The sequence below is a fragment of the Cheilinus undulatus genome, linkage group 11 (genome assembly GCF_018320785.1).
Source record: "Cheilinus undulatus linkage group 11, ASM1832078v1, whole genome shotgun sequence".
NCBI classification, from domain to species: domain Eukaryota; kingdom Metazoa; phylum Chordata; class Actinopteri; order Labriformes; family Labridae; genus Cheilinus; species Cheilinus undulatus.
This window is the reverse complement of record NC_054875.1, coordinates 47,529,667-47,550,602: the sequence shown is the minus strand read 5'-3', so window position 1 is coordinate 47,550,602 and position 20,936 is coordinate 47,529,667. Positions and strand designations below refer to the sequence as shown.

The 20,936-nt window shown below is 39.4% G+C and overlaps 1 protein-coding gene across 1 annotated transcript; it reads left to right on the top strand.

The window, feature by feature from the left end:
• The first annotated feature begins 1,088 nt into the window (after positions 1-1,088).
• Positions 1,089-6,519, top strand: LOC121518006 (macrophage mannose receptor 1-like). The gene is made up of 6 exons (XM_041800162.1): positions 1,089-1,418; positions 1,971-2,161; positions 2,676-2,895; positions 3,203-3,538; positions 4,135-4,232; positions 6,245-6,519. Exons 1-6 carry the CDS (start codon positions 1,382-1,384, stop codon positions 6,392-6,394), a joined length of 1,032 nt encoding a protein of 343 aa, XP_041656096.1. The 5' UTR covers positions 1,089-1,381; the 3' UTR covers positions 6,395-6,519.
• Positions 6,520-20,936: the final 14,417 nt, after the last annotated feature.

Below are 20,936 nucleotides of genomic sequence, written 5' to 3'. Positions count from 1 at the left end.
TCTGAAAGTTGGAGAAAGAGAGGTGGGGGAGGGAATGGATTTTCCTGGTACTTGAGGGAATTGTGGACAGGCCAGGGGCCCATGTTTTTGTTAGACAAGCCTGAAAAAGTGATTTTTGCATAATATGTCCCCTTTAATAACGTACCGTTACGGCTCCAAACATTTCTATGAATATATTCCATCAGCTGAGGATCTGTACCTGACAGGGTGAACATCATCAAGGTGGAATTATTCAAAAGACGGCACTTTTCAGCTGGAATAACAACGGTTTCCATTCTCTTCTGTAGAGATATGAAGTTTAAATTGCACGTGTTAAAAATGGAAATTAAATATGGAATAACCACATTTAACCTGAAAATTTATATCCGTCTGGTAACTTTGGCTGTAAATTCTCGTTTTGGGGACAGTATTCCCAAAATGATGCTTTCTAGACAAATGACTTAAGTTCTGAAGATTTATTATGAATAACAGGATTACAATTTATGAATCACGTAACTAATATTGACTATAATGTATGAAAATAAAACAGGACGTGACTAAATGTAACAAAAAGATATGAAAACAATCTGATTTGATGAAGGGTGAGTATGATCTGAAATCCAGGAAAACACTAAACTGTGGAATTTGGAAATAGATTTTGGAAAATTGGTCTGATTTGATTTGTGGCTTTTAATGGAACCTGAGTGAAACACATCAGCCCGTTCAGGAGGACTTAGACCAGAATCACCTACTTTACCGTAGAGGGATGGAGTCTGGAGGTGAGCCATCTAGATGAAAGAAGGGAGTCTGTAGCTACCGCTTAGATCGGCTGACTTGAACCTTTGATCGGGTCGATGAAGGGTTGACAGATTCTGTAAAGTGGAGCGGAGCCTGGTGGATCTCTCCAGGTGTGTCACATCCCCTGGTTGATTTAGTTAAGTCTTTTTTATTTTTCCTCATGTTTCCCAGTCTTGTCATTTCCTGTTTTATTTTGTATACTTACCTTGTGTCTCTCTTTCAGATCACTTCTTCCTGCCCATCCTAAATTATATTTACCATGATTGATTTATAAAATCTGATTATCTGTATTAAATAGTCCTTAGAAATTTGTTCATGCATCAGGTTGATCCTATTGAGTCTTTATATAAAATAAGTGTGGTTAAAGTGAGCTGGATGACCTGATCCCTGGTAAAAGGGAGTGGTCTACCATCTGAGTCATTTTCTATCAGGATTAAACCTTCTGAATAACCCGGCCCTGTGACGCTGAAGAGCCTGATAGGCAGTTTTCACCTAAATAAATTTGCATGTGTGGCAGTGACAAGGTTCCTATTTAACCCCAGTGTTATTCCAGCAGCTGCAGATCTTCATTCTGAGCTGAGGGAGGAGGAGAGAAACGGCGAGGATGGAGAAGGTTCTCCTGAGCATCATCTCTGCAGCAGGCAAGTCATCCTAACTCAGGGTGTTTTAAAGTGGGGCTCCTGGCCCCTGGGGGGTCGCCAGGGCGCCACTAGGGTGGTTGTTTAAAGTTGGAGGGAAGAGGGGGAAAATCAAACAGAAATAAAAGTTTACAATGTTATTTGTGACAATAATAGTTCAATATATACGTCAGTTTTAGATGTTATTCATGGCTACATTTTTAAATGTAAATGTTATTTTTCCATGGCAGGCTTCAGTTTCAAAGAAAATATTGAATGTAAAAAGTCATGAATAAAGAAAAGTTCTTACATATTTTCTAAAAAAGTTGGGATATTATTTTCTATTTGAGAACTGCACAAATTTCAGTTTTATCTTGCCCTTGTCCCAACTTTTTTGGAATAGGAATCAAGTCCAGAATGTATGTTTATTTCCATAAAATCTATAAAGTTTACGGTTTGAACATAAATGATCTTGTCATTGCAGGAGTTTTTCTCACAGAGACGATGGCAGCCATACTTGAATTTCTCAGTAATGTTTGTGTCTGAATCTGATGATGGTGCTTCTCTCCTCTGCAGGACTGTGTGCCGTTCTCTGTCATGCTGAGCGTCGGTATCATTTTGTTTATGAGGAGAAGAACATGGCCGAGGCTCGGAGCTACTGCAGAGAGAAATACACAGACCTGGCCACCATAGACCACATGAACGACGTGAAGATCCTGAATGACATGGCAGATTTGAGCAGAATGAACTACTCAGAGTTCAGCTACGTGAGTCGTCTGTTCTCTGGTTTATAATTTCAACACCTTTTTTATCAGTTTTTGAGCTTTCATCCACTAAAACTAGTCTAAAACTATAAAGATTAAAAATGACTAAAATGTGACTAAAGCCTAAGAATATTTTAATCTAAAAGCAATCACTAAATTTAAAATAGTTTCCAAAATGAACACTGAGGAGTATGGCAGTTTGAAAAGTGTAGCCTGGCAATCAGACCGGTCAGTCTAAGCTTTATTTAAGATCAGATAAACTTTTATTGATCCTCCATTGGGGGAAATTTATTTAAAACAGCTCAGCAGGAGAGGGAACATTCAAGACACGCCCCATTCTAATGAAGGATTTCTCTGGTTTGAAAACTGTTGGGAATATTAGAGGTTAGTTAGAATTTAACTAGAGTGATGTACAACTACTCAGAACATTTTCATGGTTTGGTAGATGACTCCAGTAAAGATTCTGAGGACTTTTTCCACCACTGAAGCTGAAGAAACCATCAAATTTTGCTTTCAGCGAGCCTGGATCGGTCTGTACGACGACGTGAACAGTTGGAGGTGGTCACTGACAAACACAAGTTTCTACAAACCTGGAGAGACCGAGTTTAGAAACTGGAAACCTGGGCAACCGAATAACTATCAAAGCACAGAGAACTGTGTGAACATGTATAAAAAAGGACTGTGGAATGATGATCAGTGTCAGTTCCACCATCAGCCAGTCTGCAGTGACGTTACAGGTAAAAACACGAAACATTTGAGCTTTAACCAGTGAAGTTTCTTTACCTCTCAGCTTCTCGTTGGTTCAGGGATCATCATTTAAAGTCGTTTATTCCAGACTGTGTTGCTGTGTTTCTGTTGTGTGCTAAGCTAAAACTTTTTATGGAAATGTCTTTAATTATTTGATGTAAAACACCAAATTCAAGATTTAGGGGTGTGGTCACCATTACTTACCAGGGGATCCACTGGGGCACTGAAGGAGAGTCCACCACTGAGGACAGATGTCCTTGTTATGTTGATCTCTCTCTCTCTTTGGTCTATCTTCAGGGTCCAATGTGACATTTGTCCTCGCCCCCACCACCATGTCATGGTCTGATGCTGTGATCTACTGCAGAGAACACCACACTGACCTGGCCAGTGTGAGGAACATGGAGGAGAACCAGAAGATAAGAGAGCAGGCATCAGGACAACGTGTCTGGATTGGCCTCTCCAGGGAGTCCTGGAAGTGGTTGGATGGAAGTAGATCCACATTTAGGTACTGGAATGATGGTGAACCCAACAACCAGTATAAGAATGAGACGTGCGTGGCTGCTGACTTTGGAAACTCTGGCAAATGGGAGGACTGGCCATGCCACTACAAGAGAGCATTCATCTGCTACAGCGGTAAGATCAAATTCAGTTCAGGTAGATGTAGCTAGCTGTTAGCTAGCTGCTACATCCATTGTTGTCTGTTGGACTGTAGTTTGTTTTACAGGACATGTTGTATAAACACTCCTGTTGTCACCACAATTCAAGAAGTTGCTCCTTTTTTTCTGACGTCCATCTAACTTCCTGCTTCATGTTTACTATCGTTGCCATGGCTGTGTTTGTTCTGCTTCCTCCTTCAGTCAGCTTGCTTCCTGATTGGCTGTCATTCCATTTCTTGCAACAATCCACAGAGAGCATTCCTGACTGTCCTCGGTGTTCCCGCCACGCAGCAGGATTTCTGATCATTAATACTGAACATGTAAAATGTTTGAAATCAGAGTGACTCTGATCATCTTCAGAGCAGATCAGGGAGGGTAAAACCACTCCACACACACCTCCCATCACAGGAAAATCTAGAACCATCAGATGAGTGGTCCTTTGCTGATGCTGGTCAGAAAGAGGGAATCAGAACCAAAACTGGCACCATTATCTTGTTTCACTAGGACGTTTGTAGGAATCCAGATGAATATCCATCACCAATGTTGATTTGTTCATGAACTTTCTTTTTAAAGTCCCAGTCTCCAAACAAGTGATCAAGGTGAGGCTGGTGAAGCAGAGCTCCTCTCTGGATCTGAACGACCCTGCCGTGCTGGAGGACATGCTGAAGGAGGTAAATCTTTATTAACTTAATCATTAAAGGTACAGTGTGTAGAATTTGGCATTTTAGGGACATCTAGCGTTCAGATTTTAGAATGAGCCGATCTGTTACCAAAACGTCACATCACTAAGCGATGAGAGCCTGTGAAGACCAAAATGGATCCTGAGCCGGACATCATTTACTGCAGTGACGAGGTGAGGGTTTATTCATTCGTTTTTGTAACCATTATTTTTATAGATTATGGGTCAGTCTTCTTCTCCACCTGCCTTCCAGGTAGCTTTTAGGACCGGCGGGCAGGTTAGTATTTAAAAACCGCGTTTCGCTCTTTCTGTCCCCAAAACGTTGCCGTAGACAACATGGCGGTTCGTTAATTCAGCTTCCATGAGGGCGACCAGCGGTTATGTAAATGTAAAAGCTTTTTTCTAATTTTTTTAAAAAGAAAATGAAAGTTTAAAGGGGATGATTGTGCACTTATTTTAACATACTTCAAATAGATATATAAACATTATATCCCATTTACACTGTTTCTGTTCGGCGAAATGCAGCCAAATTCTACACACTGTACCTTTAACCCTTCGAGGGTGTTGAGGCCATTGTGTGGCTTTATTTGGTCATTTTTATTATTTAGACTGTGTTCATGCTAACAACATTAGGCTTTCATTTCTGAGTCTTCAAATTTGTAGTTTTTCCTGTTCATCACCAAATGTTGACCATTTTTCCATATTTGTCATGAGGTGAAACTGCATGCTTTTTCCTGATTTCCTGTTGTTTATTTTGCATGGGAACTGGCACTGAAAGGGTTAAACTCTTACAACTGCAATAATATGTGATATTTATGATCAGGTCTGATTTTGATTGAAAAAAATCTTGCAACAAAAGAAAAAGATTTTTTTTTAATGTTTAAGATCTTATTGCTTTTTATGTATGGTCTCAATTGAGTGAAACAATTTTTTAAGATCTTAAAATAAAAAAAAATAAATGTTGTTGTTCGCAATTAACATATTCAGAGCTGTGATTATCCCTGTCAAGGAAATCCAATTCTTATGCAGTGTATGATTTTTTTCCCCTTTATTTTATTTTATTTTATTTTATTTTTTTTTATTATTATTTTTTCACATTAGAACAGTTGGGGGTTTTGCACTTCAACTGGCATTAAAGAGGTTCAGTTCTTAAAAATAATTCATATATAATAATATTTTACTGCTATTCATGATGTCCATTTTTGATCACAAACAACCTGAGCGTAATAATGTATTGAAATCTTACAATTTAAAACAAAACAAACAACATAAAATTTGAAGTTGTTTTGCATCAGAAAAAACCCAGTCGTTTTTTTCACTGAAACTGGAATCAAAATGGCTAAATTCTTAAGAATGGATTCATTTCTGTTGTTTACAATCAAGTTTGACCTGAATTGAAAAAAATCTTGCAAAAAAATGGCATTTTTAAATGTATGATATTTTATTGCTATTTATTTATGCTCTCCATTTTTGGTTACAAACATCATGAGTGTAACAATTTATTAAATCTTTAAATCTAAGAAAATATGAATGCATCAAATAAAAGTTGTTGCTCATTATTAACATAATACAAGGTTGTGATGATGCCTTAAAGACAATTCAGTTTGGGTGTGGTTTATGAAAAATATTTTCTTTTTATGTTAAAAAACATCAGGTTCTTGTAGTTTAACTGACATTTAAAAGGGGAGATTCCTTAAAATTATTTAATATTTGACATTTATAATTGGATTGATCTTGATTAAAGATTAAATGCATAAAGAGGATTTTTTAAAAAAAAATTTTTTATGTTCCAAACAGGAATATGAAAACATTACAGGCTGATGGCAAAACCAAATGAAACATGAACCATGTTATTATGTCAGTGACCGTCATACGTGGTCATTTGGCTTCACTTTAGTACAGCAGGCACAGACACGTCATCCTTCTTTATACCAGTCCATGCTCCTGATAAGGACCACGTTAGCGGTAGCTGGATGTAACTGACCACATGTTTGTGTCTCTCAGCTCAGACAGAATCTGAGGGATCAAGGGGTGACACAGGACGTCAGACTGAGCTGGAGGAAGCAGGCGGACGGAAAGGTGTTTCACAAAGAGAAGAAGAAGGAGAAGAAGAAGAGGAACAAAATAAGAATGACCAGAAAAACTGATCTCTAGTCTCCTAGAAGAGTTTTATGCTTACCACAGAACAGTTTTCCATTCTGCCTCAGTCCATTTTAAATGAGCTTTGGCATTGTTTCTGGATTCTGTGAGACTCTGCCTCTCTAAAATGCTCCTTTTATACCCAGTCATGTTCCTGATCTGTCACCAGTTAACCTAATTAGTTGTAAAACACTCCTCCAGCTGTTTTTCATTGGTACCACTTACTTTTCCAGCCTTGTGTTGCCCTGTCCCAACTTTTTTGAGATGTGTTACATTCTGTTAGATTCTGTTTTTATTTGCATTTTACACAGGGCCCCAGCCTTTTGGAATTGGGGTTGTTGTTAAAGAGCTTCTTTCTTTGTATTTGAGTCAAATAGCATCAGGCTAATAAAGTCCCAATAATAAAGCAGCTGCTCTGCATTAAAGTCTATGAGTGAGTAAAAACACAGAGGGAGGCTGGCTGTTCTCTGTCTGATTCTGACCTCTAACTCTGTCTTGTATTGACCATCACTGTCTTTAGAGTTAGTTTTCTATCTGGACTTCACATTAAACTTGAATATTCATATCAAGCATCTAATGTGGGGTTAGATCCTGCTGATATACATTTATGTTTTTCTTGTTTGATTCTTCATGTTTGAGTCTAAATGTATGAAACCTCAGCTCTGACTGTCCAACAACAACATGATTACAGACATGTTCTTGGAAATTATTTACCTATTATGCAAATCTTTTTTCCTCTGACTAACTACCGTGAAGTCAAGTTAATCTGAGTTTCAGTGTGTGGAATATTAGAGCTGTTTGTAAAGCCTGAAGATTCACATGAGAATAAACACATGAAACAAACATGGACGCTCTTCTCCTCATTATAGCGGGGTTAGGTGAGTCTTTATTTGATTATTTTATTCGGATATTTTACAAAGGTGATCTTTTGCTACAGAACATTTAGTAAATCTACACAAAGGAGAATTTAGTGAACATGGGTTGTAAATGATTCAATTAATGCAAATGAAATATCGCCTTTATTTGTATTTAACAGTGTGATTATTTTTCAAGTTTTTCAGGAGACAAAAAAATGAATCAAATAGAGAATAAGATATTTTTAACCATTACACATAAAAAGGTTATGACAATAGTTTACTTTTGATGCACAGATAATGCTGTCAGTGAGTTATTTAACATTAGAGGATTAGATGATTTAGGCCAGATTACTTCTGGAATAAGTGACTCAGGCTAAACAGCGTACTTCTTCTTTCCTACTGCTGTGACAGACCATGAGGAAGGGTAAGACACAAACGTGTGTCTCCAGTTGCACACATAGGTGAAGTGTTGCCAGTCAAAGTATTTTAATAGTGTATCAAATCTGCTGGATGTTAATCAGTCCAACTGCAGACCATCAAGATTCCTGACAAAGTTCATAAACTCATCCCAAGTGTTGTGGAAGTTCTGGAGGGCGCCGTTTACACTGTATCGGATCTTTTCCAATTGAAGATTAGACATAATGATACAGATGAGATGAGTGTGGGTGGGTGGAGCAGCATTCTTCCAGTTCAGTGATATCAACCGCCGTGCTAACAGGGAAGAGAACGCAAGAGCCTTATTCTGTTTAGAAGTTGTGGATACGTTTGCTGGGGGTACGCCAAAGATAGCAGTTAGGGGTTAGGGGGCAGAGGGGAATGTTTTTCTTAAATATTTTAGGGAACAGATTGAAAAAGGAGGACCAAAATTGATCTAGTTCTGAGCATCCCCAAAACATGTGATAAAGGGTTGCAGGCACTGTTTTGCATCTATAGCAAGTGGATCAGAGAGTGACGCGCACATATAGACGACGAGTGTACATTTTTAAGGGCTGTGTCCCAGATATTCTCTTCAATGCCAAAACCAAGCTCCCCTTCCCAGCGTTGTTTAATGATATCTAGAGATGGGGAATTAATGGAAATACGTTATTCATATATTTTAGCAGTCCTCCTCCTTTGAGATTTCAGACACATTTTTGTGATATGATCAAGGTGAGTCTCAGGCAGGCAGGATGGGAAATTGGGAAACCTCTTTCTGATAAAGTCCCTCACCTGTAGGTAGTGAAAGAAGTGGCAACAAGGGAGGTTAAATTTCTCTGAAAGTTGAGAGAAGCTAGCAAAGATGTTATTTATGTACAAGTGCTGAAGACTTTTTACACCCCTGGTAGCCCAGGTATTAAATGATGAAGAGTGAATAGAAGGAAGGAATAAAGGGTTGTTAAGAATGGGAGAGAAGAGAGAGGTGCCCTGTATACCATGAAATAGCTTGAACTGTTTTAAAATCTTCAAAGAATGCCACACAACCACATTATGTTTAGGAATAGAGATTGGAAGAGGGAGCGATGCCTCTCTTTCAGCATTTCAGCATTTTTTCCCATTCTTTCTCTGTCAGGTCTATGTTCAAATCAAACCTCAGAGCATCTGACTCTGGAACCATCAGCTTAAAAATCATCATATCATAATGAATAGATGCCTCATGTCCCAGACCCATCACCTTTATAATCTGAGAAAGAAGGTCTGACTTTGCAGTCGAACTTCCTTTCCCCATGATAGTGACCAGCAGGTGGCAGAGTTGGATATATTTACAGAAATTGTTCCTAGGCAAGTCATTTTCATGAATCAACCTCTCAAATGATTTTAGGTTTTCTCCCTCATATAAATCTGCCAATGTTATAATTCCCTTTTCTATCCATGGCCTCCATTAAAGAGAATATTTCAATTTTTAACTTTGGGTTATTCCAAATACAAGATGAAGAATTTAGATAAATATCCAGATGACAGGCTTGGGAAACCTTCTTCCATACATTGTAGAGGTTGGTTATGATAGGATGAGACTTTAATTCAGAGGGTATTTTACTTCACAATGCTTTTATGGGTGCTAAAGGGGAAAACAATCCTTGTTCAATCTGGAACCAGGGAGGCGCTCTTTCAGGGGGTCGTGTCCACTGAGCTGTGTCTCAGACAAAAGGCATAATGATACAGTACTAGCTTAGGGAGACCCATACCGCCCTTCCTGACTGGTACTTGAAGTTTTTCTAGCTTTATCCTAGGGTGTTTACCATTCCATAGGAACTTTTTACAGATATGGTCAAACCTTTTAAAATACTTGTGAGGTACAGCAATGGGTAGACACTGAAGCAAGTCATTTATCCTTGGGATACAGTTCATCTTAAGAACATTGATTTTTCCCCATAAAGACAAAAAAAGTGAAGACCACCTCTCCATATCTAAAGAGAAGTGGGTCAGTATTCTTTTCAATTATTTAATCTATTTGCTTTGGGAAAATAATACCTCGATGTTTTATTCCCTCATTAGTCCACTGAAATGATCCCACTTGAAATAAAGTTTTTGGCCAGTATGAGGTCAGGGGTCGAGCCTCTGACTTAGACCAATTCACCTTGTATCCTGATAACCTAGAGAATGCTTTGATGTTACCAAGAAGTGCTGGGACAGATCGGAGCAGGTCAGAGACAAACCATAATATATCGTCTGCATATAGCATAAGCTTATGTGAACACTTGTTCACTGTAATTCCCTGAATGTCTGGTTATTATGAATAGCTGTTGCTAACAGTTCAAGAGCTAGACAGAAGAGTCCTGGTGACCATGCTGATCCTTGGTGGGTACCTCTACCAAGTGTAAAATAAGAAGAAATGACACTGTTTGTACTGCAGCTTCTGGGTCTTTATAGAGGATTTGGATTCATCTCAAGAATGACTGGCCAACGGCAAAAGCTCTGAGTGTGTTGAACAAATATCTCCATTCTATCCTATCAAATGCTTTCTCAGCGTCCAGTGAGATAGCTGCTGTTGGCTCATTAGAATCCTGCACATACCACATAATATTTATCAGGCGTCTCACATTATCTGAAGAATATCTCCGTCTAATAAAACCCACTTGGTCTGGGTGTATTAGTGAGCTTAGGATTTTGTCTAACCTATTGGCTAATATTTTGGATAGAAGTCTACAATCAACTGAAATTAAACTTATGGGACGGTAGCTTTTACAGTTGGTGGGATCTTTGTCTGTAGCTGTATTTTCAGATGTATATAACTTTATACAGAATTCTTTATAGTGCCATCAGGTGAGTTTTTCAAGAGGGTCTGGCTGCAGCCCTCGAGCAAACCTCTACGCTGGGGTGTTTGGCTGGAGACCTCTACGGTAGGGCGAAACCTCTACACTGGGGCGTTACGTCATTGCCCAAGCCTACGCTTGGCTGTACAGCATGTTAGCTGTTGTTAGCATGACTACAACGCTGTGCTTATGACACATTGGCGTAGCCCCGTACGCTGGGGGTCTATGCTGGACCGTACAGTAGCAATCGCCGACCCCCAACGTAGAGGTTTGCCCGAGGGCTGCAGCCAGATGCCTCTCCGACTTTCAGTCGGACCGGCTGCGTTTGTCGTGCTGTGTACAGGGGAGTACAACGGCCAACCACGGCCCAACTACAACCCCACGACCTGCTCCCGACTGGTCAGAAGGATTTCTGGCATGTTTGATATTTTGGTCGTACGACTCCAGACACTTCACAGTGAGAGCATAAACACGAGCAGAAAAAACAACTTTGGGGGATTGTTTGCCTTTTTAAACTGTCAGACAGCGCCCTAAAGTACCATGACAATGGCTGCAATCACTTTCTGATGCACCCCCACTATGATAAAGGAAATAGTTCAAGTTCAAATGTGCTTTAATGGGATGAATGGTTAAAACCTTTGTTGCCAAAGCAGAGTACATCAAAAAACAAATGATAATTAAAGCTGCAAGCAGCGATAATAGGCCCTCGCAACCCGTTGCATGTCGAGGTGTTGCGCGAAAGCATGCCAGCAACAAGGTGCGCTGCACCCATGGGTTATGTGAGCTTTGCAACACTCACACTGTCACAGAAACAGAGGGTGATACCCATCATTCATTTCCAGAGCTTGCCATTATTTTGGCAGTAAAACTAATGGGAAGGAGGCATGAACCCTGAAAATTTTGAATGCAGCTCCAAATTATGAACAAATCACTGTGTTGTCATTTTCACAGCTCCTCTTTCTGCTCTGCTTGGCTCAGCCACTGTTTCTCTATCTCTCTCTCCTGCATGCTTGCAGCCTCACTCCCTCTCCCTCGTGTGCACACTCACTCCACAGGAGAAAAATGACCGAGTGGCTAAAAGCATTAACTGAATGTTCCAGTCATTTTGGATGAAGATCGACCAGAGGAGCAAATAGAGAGCTCAAGATGTGTACAAGTTTGTTTCATCATTGTCGTCAGTGCTTTTATATCTATTTATATCTCCTCAAGTATTAATATGGTCTACAGCAGCAAAGATTAACACTCATGGAGATGTGCAGCTCAAGATGTGAAAATGGTCTCCAGCAGCAAAGATTGTGGATCGTAGCGATGTTCTACTCTAGTATGAATATGGTCTTCAGTAGCAAAGATCAACACTCATGGAGATGTGCAACTCAAGTATGAAAATATGGTTTTCAGAATCAGAGATCATCACTCACAGAGATGTGCAACTCAAGATGTGAAAACGGTCCTCAGCAGCAAAGATTATCGCTCATGGAGATGTGCAACTCAAGATGTGAAAACGGTCTTCAGCAGCAAAGATGATCACTCATGGAGATGTGCAACTCAAGTATGAAAATATGGTCTTCAGCATCAAAGATTATCACTCATGGAGATGTGCAACTCAAGTATGAAAATATGGTCTTCAGCAGCAAAGATCATCACTCATGGAGATGTGCAACTCAAGATTTGAAAACGGTCTTCAGCAGCAAAGATGATCACTCATGGAGATGTGCAACTCAAGTATGAAAATATGGTCTTCAGCAGCAAAGATCATCACTCATGGAGATGTGCAACTCAAGATTTGAAAATGGTCTTCAGCAGCAAAGATTGTGAATTGTAGAGATGTTCTACTCTAGTATGAATATGGTCTTCAGCAGCAAAGATCATCACTCATGGAGATGTGCAACTCAAGATTTGAAAATGGTCTCCAGCAGCAAAGATTGTGGATTGTAGAGATGTTCTCCTCCAGATGTGAATCTCAGAGAAAGTGCAGCTAGCATTAGCCTGTGTGTTAGCTCAGTTGGACAGGTAACTGCCCTGAAATCATGAGGTTGTTGGTTCGAATCTTCTAGGGATTTTTGAAGCTGTGGTGTAAATCGCTGACTCAGGAGTAAAGAGGACTGCCATAGAGTTAGAAGGTTGTGGGTTTGATTCTTGCTGCATTTTTAAGTCCAGTCCCCAAAAGCAGAGATCAGATCCCCTGAGACACATGAACAGGTGTGTGTCTCAGTGGATTAGTGGGGAAGTGAACTGACTTTGAATCAGGAGTTCAGAGGTTCAAATCTTACCATGGGTTCATTTATTTTAAAAGTCTGAGTCCAAATCTAGACTTCAGGAGACCTGGACAGGAGTTGACCTTTCAAATCTAACCAAAGTTTTCAAGATTGAGATTTGCAACAAAAGATGTGAAAATGGTCTCCAGCAGCAAAGATTATCACTCATGGAGATGTGCAACTCAAGATTTGAAAATGGTCTTCAGCAGCAAAGATTGTGAATTGTAGAGATGTTCTACTCTAGTATGAATATGGTCTTCAGCAGCAAAGATCATAATTCATGGAGATGTGCAACTCAAATATGAAAATGGTCTCCAGCAGCAAAGATTGTGGATTGTAGAGATGTTCTCCTCCAGATGTGAATCTCAGAGAAAGTGCAGTTAGCATTAGCCTGTGTGTTAGCTCAGTTGGACAGGTAACTGTCCTGAAATCATGAGGTTGTTGGTTTGAATCTTCTATGGATTTTTGAAGCTGCTGGTGTAAATCGCTGACTCAGGAGTAAAGAGGACTGCCATAGAGTTGGAAGGTTGTGGGTTTGATTCTTGCTGCATTTTTAAGTCCAGTCCCCAAAAGCACAAATCAGATCCCCTGAGAAACATGAGCAGGTGTGTGTCTCAGTGGATTAGTGGAGAAATGAACTGACTTTGAATCAGGAGTTCAGCGGTTCAAATCTTACCATGGGTTCATTTATTTTAAAAGTCTGAGTCCAAATCTAGACTTCAGGAGACCTGGACAGGAGTTGGCCTTTCAAATCTAACCAATGTCTTTAAATTTTCAAGATTTGAGTCCAGATAAAGAAGGAAAAGCCCCTCTGAGGCTCTGCTACATGTCTGGCTCTGTAGCCTAAAGAGATAGTGGACTGACTCAGAGTCTGGAGGTTCCCGGTTCAACTCCCATCTTGGTCTCAGTGAATTTTAAAGCCACATCCTGAACAAAGAGGATAAATGCGCCAGGAGAAGAGATGGTAGTGTGAAAGGTATGGCGGCAGTAGCACAGAGGACTGGACTAGACCAGTTCTGCAGGGGATGCTGGGGTTCAAACCCCACTGTGGCCGGTACCTGGATCAAGGCATGCCTGATGGAGAAGGGGGGACGTGGTGCGGCGCCCCCCTGGGGAGCCGTCAGAGATGTAAGTAGGGGGTTATGGAACAAAAACGCAGACACAGCTGGAGTTTTACAGGATGGAGTCTTTATTTGCATGCATGGATGATCACTGAGCCCCTCATGGGGACTTCATCTCCTCCGCTGTAGAAACAGGAAATACTTACCTTGCTCTCCTCCAGGGTCAGGGTACCAAAGTATCATTTAGTTTGAAAGGGCATTTGAACATACGCAAATCATGAAAACGGACAACTTCACTCGTTTTTCCATTTGTGTCCAGAATCGAAAGACAAGTGAAGTTGTCCGTTTTCTTGATTTGCGTACGTTCAAATGCCCTTTCAAAATAAATGATACTTTGGTACCCTGACCCTCCAGGCCCTTCAGGTCCTCTCTGGCCTGCTCCCTCTGCTCATTCAGCAGCCTGCAAACAAAAACCACATGAACTCACATTCCACATAAATAAACGTACGGATGAGTCCTTTACTCACATGAGTTTCTGCAGCTTGGCGTCCTTCTCCTGCTCTTCAATCTTCAGTTTGTCATAGTATGACATCAGCCTCTCCTGCTCCAGCAGCAGACCCTTGTTCAGACTGAGAGGAGACGCCCGCTAAGCTCTGATTGGGCGCTTTTTAATGGCAGAGTAACTGTCTGGAGAAATGTCAACAAACCACATCAACATAGATTCATTTTGTTCATCTGGTTTCTGGAAATTTCTCCAAACAGTTATTTGGCTTCAAAAATGGTACAAGGCAGAACATTTCTGAAATGATAGACCTTTACATCAGTGGGTCCTAACCTTTTTTCTTTGGGGTCCTTCTACTCTAAACACTCTAAAGCCCCCCAGGACAATCTCTGAGAAATTAAACATCATTTTTATTTGTTTTATTGACTAAATCCCAGCATTACAGGCCTACATAAACTAGTTCTTGATAAATATCTGCATATAAACTATCCATCATTACAACGGCATTTAGAGCCACCATAAGAATAGCAAAATGAGAAGATTCAGTCAATTTTTAAGTAAAATCTCAAACCTTTCTAATTTAACAAGTCATAAATTTACCAGAAAAAGAAAACTGGAAATTTATGTCAACTAAAAGGTAGAATTTTTTGTCATTATAAAATCCAAATGAGCCGTGAAAAAAGAAAATGACAAGAGAAGAAGCTGTTTTCCTTCCATAAGTCCTACAGTTGATGGCCTAATCAGGAGATTTTTCTTAGTAGGATTGATCAGTGAGGAAATGATCCAAGAATGATCACATTATCATTATTCCCCAGACTCTGAAGAGACGTTTCTGTTCTCTGTTTTCAGTTTGGATCCTTGTAAATTCACTAGTTTAGGATGTTCAATTCTGACATTACAAACTTTAAATTTTAAAGTGCATGATGAAATAATTTAGGACTTTTGAACTAGAAAATTCTGAGTTCAGGTTCTTGAAAAAATACGACTTTATCATCTCAAAAATGTACTTTTAAATGTCACCTTTTTCCAAGAAATGTACAGATCTTCTTTATTTTGTTGGACCTGTTCTAATACTTCCTCTTACATTTTCAATCATGACTCTATAAATAAAAGTTCATTATAGGCGCCCCCCTAGGGGTGCCTGGTCCCCAGGTAGGGAACCTTCACATGACAACAATGTAACAGGTGTGTGTAGACTTTTAGAGCCAGTGTAAAGCCAGACTACAGTCGTATGCAGCTAAAAGTTCCTGACTCAGTAAAGAGGAGTGGTAAGAGGATTTTACATCCTTCCTCATGAGGATCACACACAGTAGACAGTCGTAATGACTGTCACTACTTTGGTTTGAAAAAACAATAAAAACAAACTTTAGGATCATTTAAACCAGCATGAAGTGGTTGAATGAGAACCAATCAAATCTGTGGAAATATCCTAGATCTAAAAAACATCAAACATGAATAGGTTTGTTGATTTTTCTACTGCTTCATTCGTCTCTGTGGACTTGAAGTCGAAATTTTAGGCCCAGTTTAGACAGTTTTAGACTAAATTCCTGATCAAGTTCAAGTCTTGTCACAAACAGTTATTAGTCTAAATGAGTAAAACTCAACATGTGGCTTCATTGGGATGGTTTGTGGCTCTTTTATGTCTTCATTTCAAGTATTTTTCCCCAGAAAACCTTAAAAACGTTCACCTCAGGAATGATCCATATCAAGTCACATTAATCAGTTTGTTCCCACTCTTCTACAGGAGGCTTTAATTGTCAACCTTTATTTTTTCTCTTAGTTTTTTTCATTACCCTTATTTCTAATTCTTCTCCCTTTTTCTCCTTTTTTTGACACTTTTAATCCATTTTTGCCTCTTTTAGTCCATTTGTTCCACTTCTTCTTGCCAGTTTTGTAGTTTTTGCCACTTTCATCCTGCTTTTTGCTATTTGCAATTCTTTCCCCTTTGTTGCTATTTTTTGTCCACTTTTCATCCAATTTAAGCTGCTTTTTGACATTAATGACACTTTTGACCTTTTTGTCACTCTTTGCAGCGTTTTGCCCATTTAGTCACTTTTCACCAATAATTTCCCACATTTGTGCCACTTTTTGACGATTTAACTCAATTTTCACTTTTTTTTTAACCACATTTTTGTCGCTTTTCATAATTCAAGTCACTTTTCACATAATTTTTTTAGCCCACTTTGCCACTTTTTGCCCCTTTCAGTCACTTTTCACCATTATTTTACCACATTTTTGTCACTTTGTGACCGTTTTTATCATCTGTAACTCCTTTTTTATGTCGCTTCTCTCCCATTGTTGCTACTGTTCACATAGGTTTTGCCTTTTAATGCCTATTTTTTGCCTAGTCACCAATTTTTTGCTGGTTTAACCCGTTCTAGTCACTTTTCATTCATTTTTGCATCTTTTTGCCCATTTTAGTCACTTTTCACTATTTTTACCACATTTTTGCAGCTTTTGACCAATTTACTTACTTTTATCTATTTTTTACCACATTATGTGCTACTTTCTGACCATTTTTGTTATCTGTAACTCCTTTTTTATGTCGCTTCTCACCCATTTTTTGCCATTTAATTCCAATTTTGCACCTTCTCACCAATTTGTTTTTTGCTGCTTTTTGACCATTTTAGTCACTTTTCATTAAATTTACTACATTTTTGCCACTTTCTGACAATTTTTGTCATCTGTAACTCCTTTTTTAATGTCACTTCTCACCCATTTTTGCCACTTTACACCTGTTTTTTGCCATATTAATCCAATGTTGCACCTTTTCACCATTTTTTTTTCTACTTTTTGACCATTTATGTCTCTTCAAATCCATTTTTGCCACTTTTCACCACTTGGCTATTGCAAAGGTATTTTTCAACAATTTGGCTCTTTTGTTGAGCAGTTTTCAGTAACACTGGTCTAAATAATCAGTATACTTATTTCACTGCAGACTTTGATTCAAATATCTCATGCCATGTGTTTCTTCTTATGTCTGTGCTCTCTAACGTCTTTAAAAATGTAGTTGGATTTAAAACAGTCAGACTTACTCTGTGAGCTCATCCAGAATCCTCTGCTTGTCTTGGATCTGGTCTCTCAGTGGGCTCAGCTGTTTGTGGTGAGCCTCTCTGTGGTTCTCCAGCTGCTCCTCCAGAGTTTTCTGTGCCACACAGACACAAAAACATTCAGCTATTTCACATTTCTGTGACAGAGATTCTCAGTGACGTGTTTCCTCCTCACCTTTATGTCCCCATCGTGTCTGCTGATGTCCTCCTTCTCCTTCTCCTCCTCCTCTCCTGACGTCTCGTGTCTTTTCTCTGATGAAAAACAAAGAGGAAAATTCCATCAAGTTAGCCTGTTTTTACTTGAGCTAAGATGTTTTAATGGTTATATAAATGTGTGAACCGTGAGGCTGCAGCTTAGAGAGCGCCTGGGTCAGAGCGTCCTGGCTCTCCTCCAGCTGTCTCTTCTTCTGCTCCATGTTCTGCATGTAGTCCTTCAGGGACTTGATCTTGGCCTGGTGCTACACAGTTGACACAAAAATGTGCTGTTTGTTCGTGCTGCTCACTTCCTGCCAATGTTTATATGTTCCCATTTTTAAAAAATCTATTTATTTTGTGGTTGACTGTCACGAGGAAGCAACCCGACTTCATCTGTCCACACAAACATTTGTGTGTCAGCCATGTTTGTCTGTTGACACCACCAGGAGGAAGGAAAGGTGTGCATGCATGTGTTTCATTGTCAGTCACACTGCCAACTACTGGCCTGGCATGCATACTACAGCAGTTTCAGGCACATTAGTGGATCTGATTGACATTTAAACACCAAACCTTAAAAAAAGAGAAGAAGAAGAAAAGGGATTCTGTTCTCAGAGGATAGTTTTTGTGTAAAAATGGCCGTAGTGATAATCATGCTAAATATGCTGCTTTTGACCACAAAAATAAAAATGGCAGACTTCCTGTTTGTTTTACGGCATGGGTCTGACAGGCTTTTTTGTAGATCTTTAAATGATGTATAAGCTCAAGAATTTTCAAAATCCTGGGATAATCCTGCTGCAGGGGCTGAATTTTCAAATTACTGTAGGGGGCGTTACTGAGCCAAAAAGCCACGCCCACTGACAATCATCCTATCAATCATCTCGTTTTGCTACTGGGTGTTTTTCTGCCAAGTTTCATGGCTTTACAAGTTTTGTAAGCACTAGATAATTCTACTTCCTGTTACATGGCGAATGAAAAATTGTCACCACCACACCATTTTAGGTAAGGACTCTTGACCTTCAAATTTGAGTAATATCAACCTTGAGGAATGTGCCTGGGCTAATTTCAGCAGGATGTGGCCAATCTTGTAATGAATGGAAATTTTTTAGTGAGCACCAGCCACTTTTATCACATGATGAAGCATTTCAGTTTAAGGGGCCGCCATGGCCACACCTTTCCACTAATGAGAAAATCCCAAATAACTTTGGACCAAAGACATCTCTTCTTGCTCTACACCAAAGATCAAGGAGTTTGGATGAAGACCCTCAGACGAGTTCGTTCAAATACGACCCATAAAATATGGCTTGTTTTACCAAAAATTTCAAAATGGCCGACTTCATGTTTGACTTACGATATGGGTCCAAAAGGATTTTTTTTGCGTCCTGACATGACACATCTGCCCACACATGTTCAAAATCCTAGCTTAAACCTGCTGGGGGGTGAACTTTTGAAATGTTCTAGGGGGCGCCATTGAGCCAATAACCAATAGACACCTACAGAATGAACATCAATCATCTGAGAATGCCAATGACATTTTTGTTTTTTGCCAAGTTTCATTGTTCTAGATGTCTTATAACCATTTGAAAAATCTACTTCCTGTTTCATGGCAAACAAAAAATCGCCATGGCCACGCCTTTATACGTAGACGTTTGTCCATTGTATATGTGTAAGGCCAACTCCTTGGGAACTGCCTGAGTGAATTTCAGAATGATTTGCCCAACCATATAGGTACTGCAATGTGAAATTCAGGAGTAGTACCTTTCTGTTGCCAGCGGGTGGCGCCACAATTTTTTTTTAAAATTTCAAGTATGGATGTGTTCTGGCCTGGCCTGTTATCAAACACATGAAATCTGTCTCAGATATGACCATGTTTACTAGAGTTATGACTGTTTAAACATTTTTGGCGCGACAAAATGGCGACTCTTGACTTTGTCGCCCCGCCGAGTCCACGCCCTCTGACGAAAAGTCAGTTTTATTTTTCACAAAGCTAAATCCACTTCTTTATTCCTTCCTGACACAAATTTGAAGTGGATATCTTGGATAGTTTTTTAACTGTAGCTTGCACCATAAACCTTGACATTTCCTGTCACCACTAGGCGGCGCTTTGATCTGTTAAAAATCTGACCATATGACTGGGTGCAGGCCATGACCGTCAATATACCTGAGCAATATGAGTCCATTCAGACAATGCACAGCTGAGTTATAAATGACTTCCTGTTTACCAAAGAAATATGCAAATTTGAGGGCTTGCCATGGCCACACCTTTCGACTAATGAGAAAACCCCGAATAACTTTTCATCATCCATGTCTCATGTAGATCTGTGCCAAAGTACAAGTCAATTGGATGAAATCCCTCAGTGGAGTTAATCCAGATATGACCCCTGGAAAAGGCCAAAAACAGCCCTTTTTTTGCATATTTATTCAAAATGGCAGATTTCCTGTTGGAGATAGAGTGTAGGCCCAAGAGGCTTTTTTGTAGATCTCCCCAAGCCACACCTGCACACAAAATTTGATGAATCTATGACAAAGTCAAAGGAGGGGGCTTCAACTTTGAAAACTGTTAGGGGGCGCTATTTTTGCAATTCTGAATTTTCATGTTGGAGACCCAAAAAATATCAAAATTTTCACGAGACCGGATGTATGAGCAAAGTTTCCCGCGAATTCAGAAATGTTAAGGGCCTCAAAAGTCCATGCCATGACGGCAATAATAAGTAAGATAATTCTAGCAAATAAAATTAGGTCCTCGCACCACTCGGTGCTCGGGCCCTAACAATGACAATCACGATAACACAACTGATGATAATAAAATAAAATTTAAAAAAAAAAAACACAAAATGATTGACTATGATCAAACTTATTAATACCGCTAATGTGGTGACATTCAGAAACAAAATGAGCAGCTAGGTGTACATGTTGAGGTTCTTCTGCTAGACACAGTCTCATTATTTCTTCATGTGATCTGGCTGCAGTAACTCGGCTCAGAAAGTTCTTTCTTACAGCTTCATACAGTGGGCAGATGAGGAGAAAGTGGATTTCATCTTCAGTTTTTCTCAATTCACAATGTTTACAAATTCTTTGGTCTCTAGGTTTCCAGTTTTTATGACAACCTGTTTCAATTTCTAATTTCTGGTCGCTGAGTCTGTACATTGTTAAAATTTTCCTTTGTTTGGGGTTTCTCACATGCATAAGATAATCAGCTAAAGAGTACTCTCTTCTCAGTAGACATTAACATTCTAATTTATTGTAGGATTGTATTTCATTTTGCCAATATTTGATATATTTAGATTTGTTTTCTTTATCAGTAATTTTAATTTGTGTTTTGGAGAGATTTTGTTGCTCTTGGTTCTTTAGCTGATAATTTTCTTTAATATTTGTAAGGGGGTCAGTCTCTGGGCAGAGGCTGTTGCTCA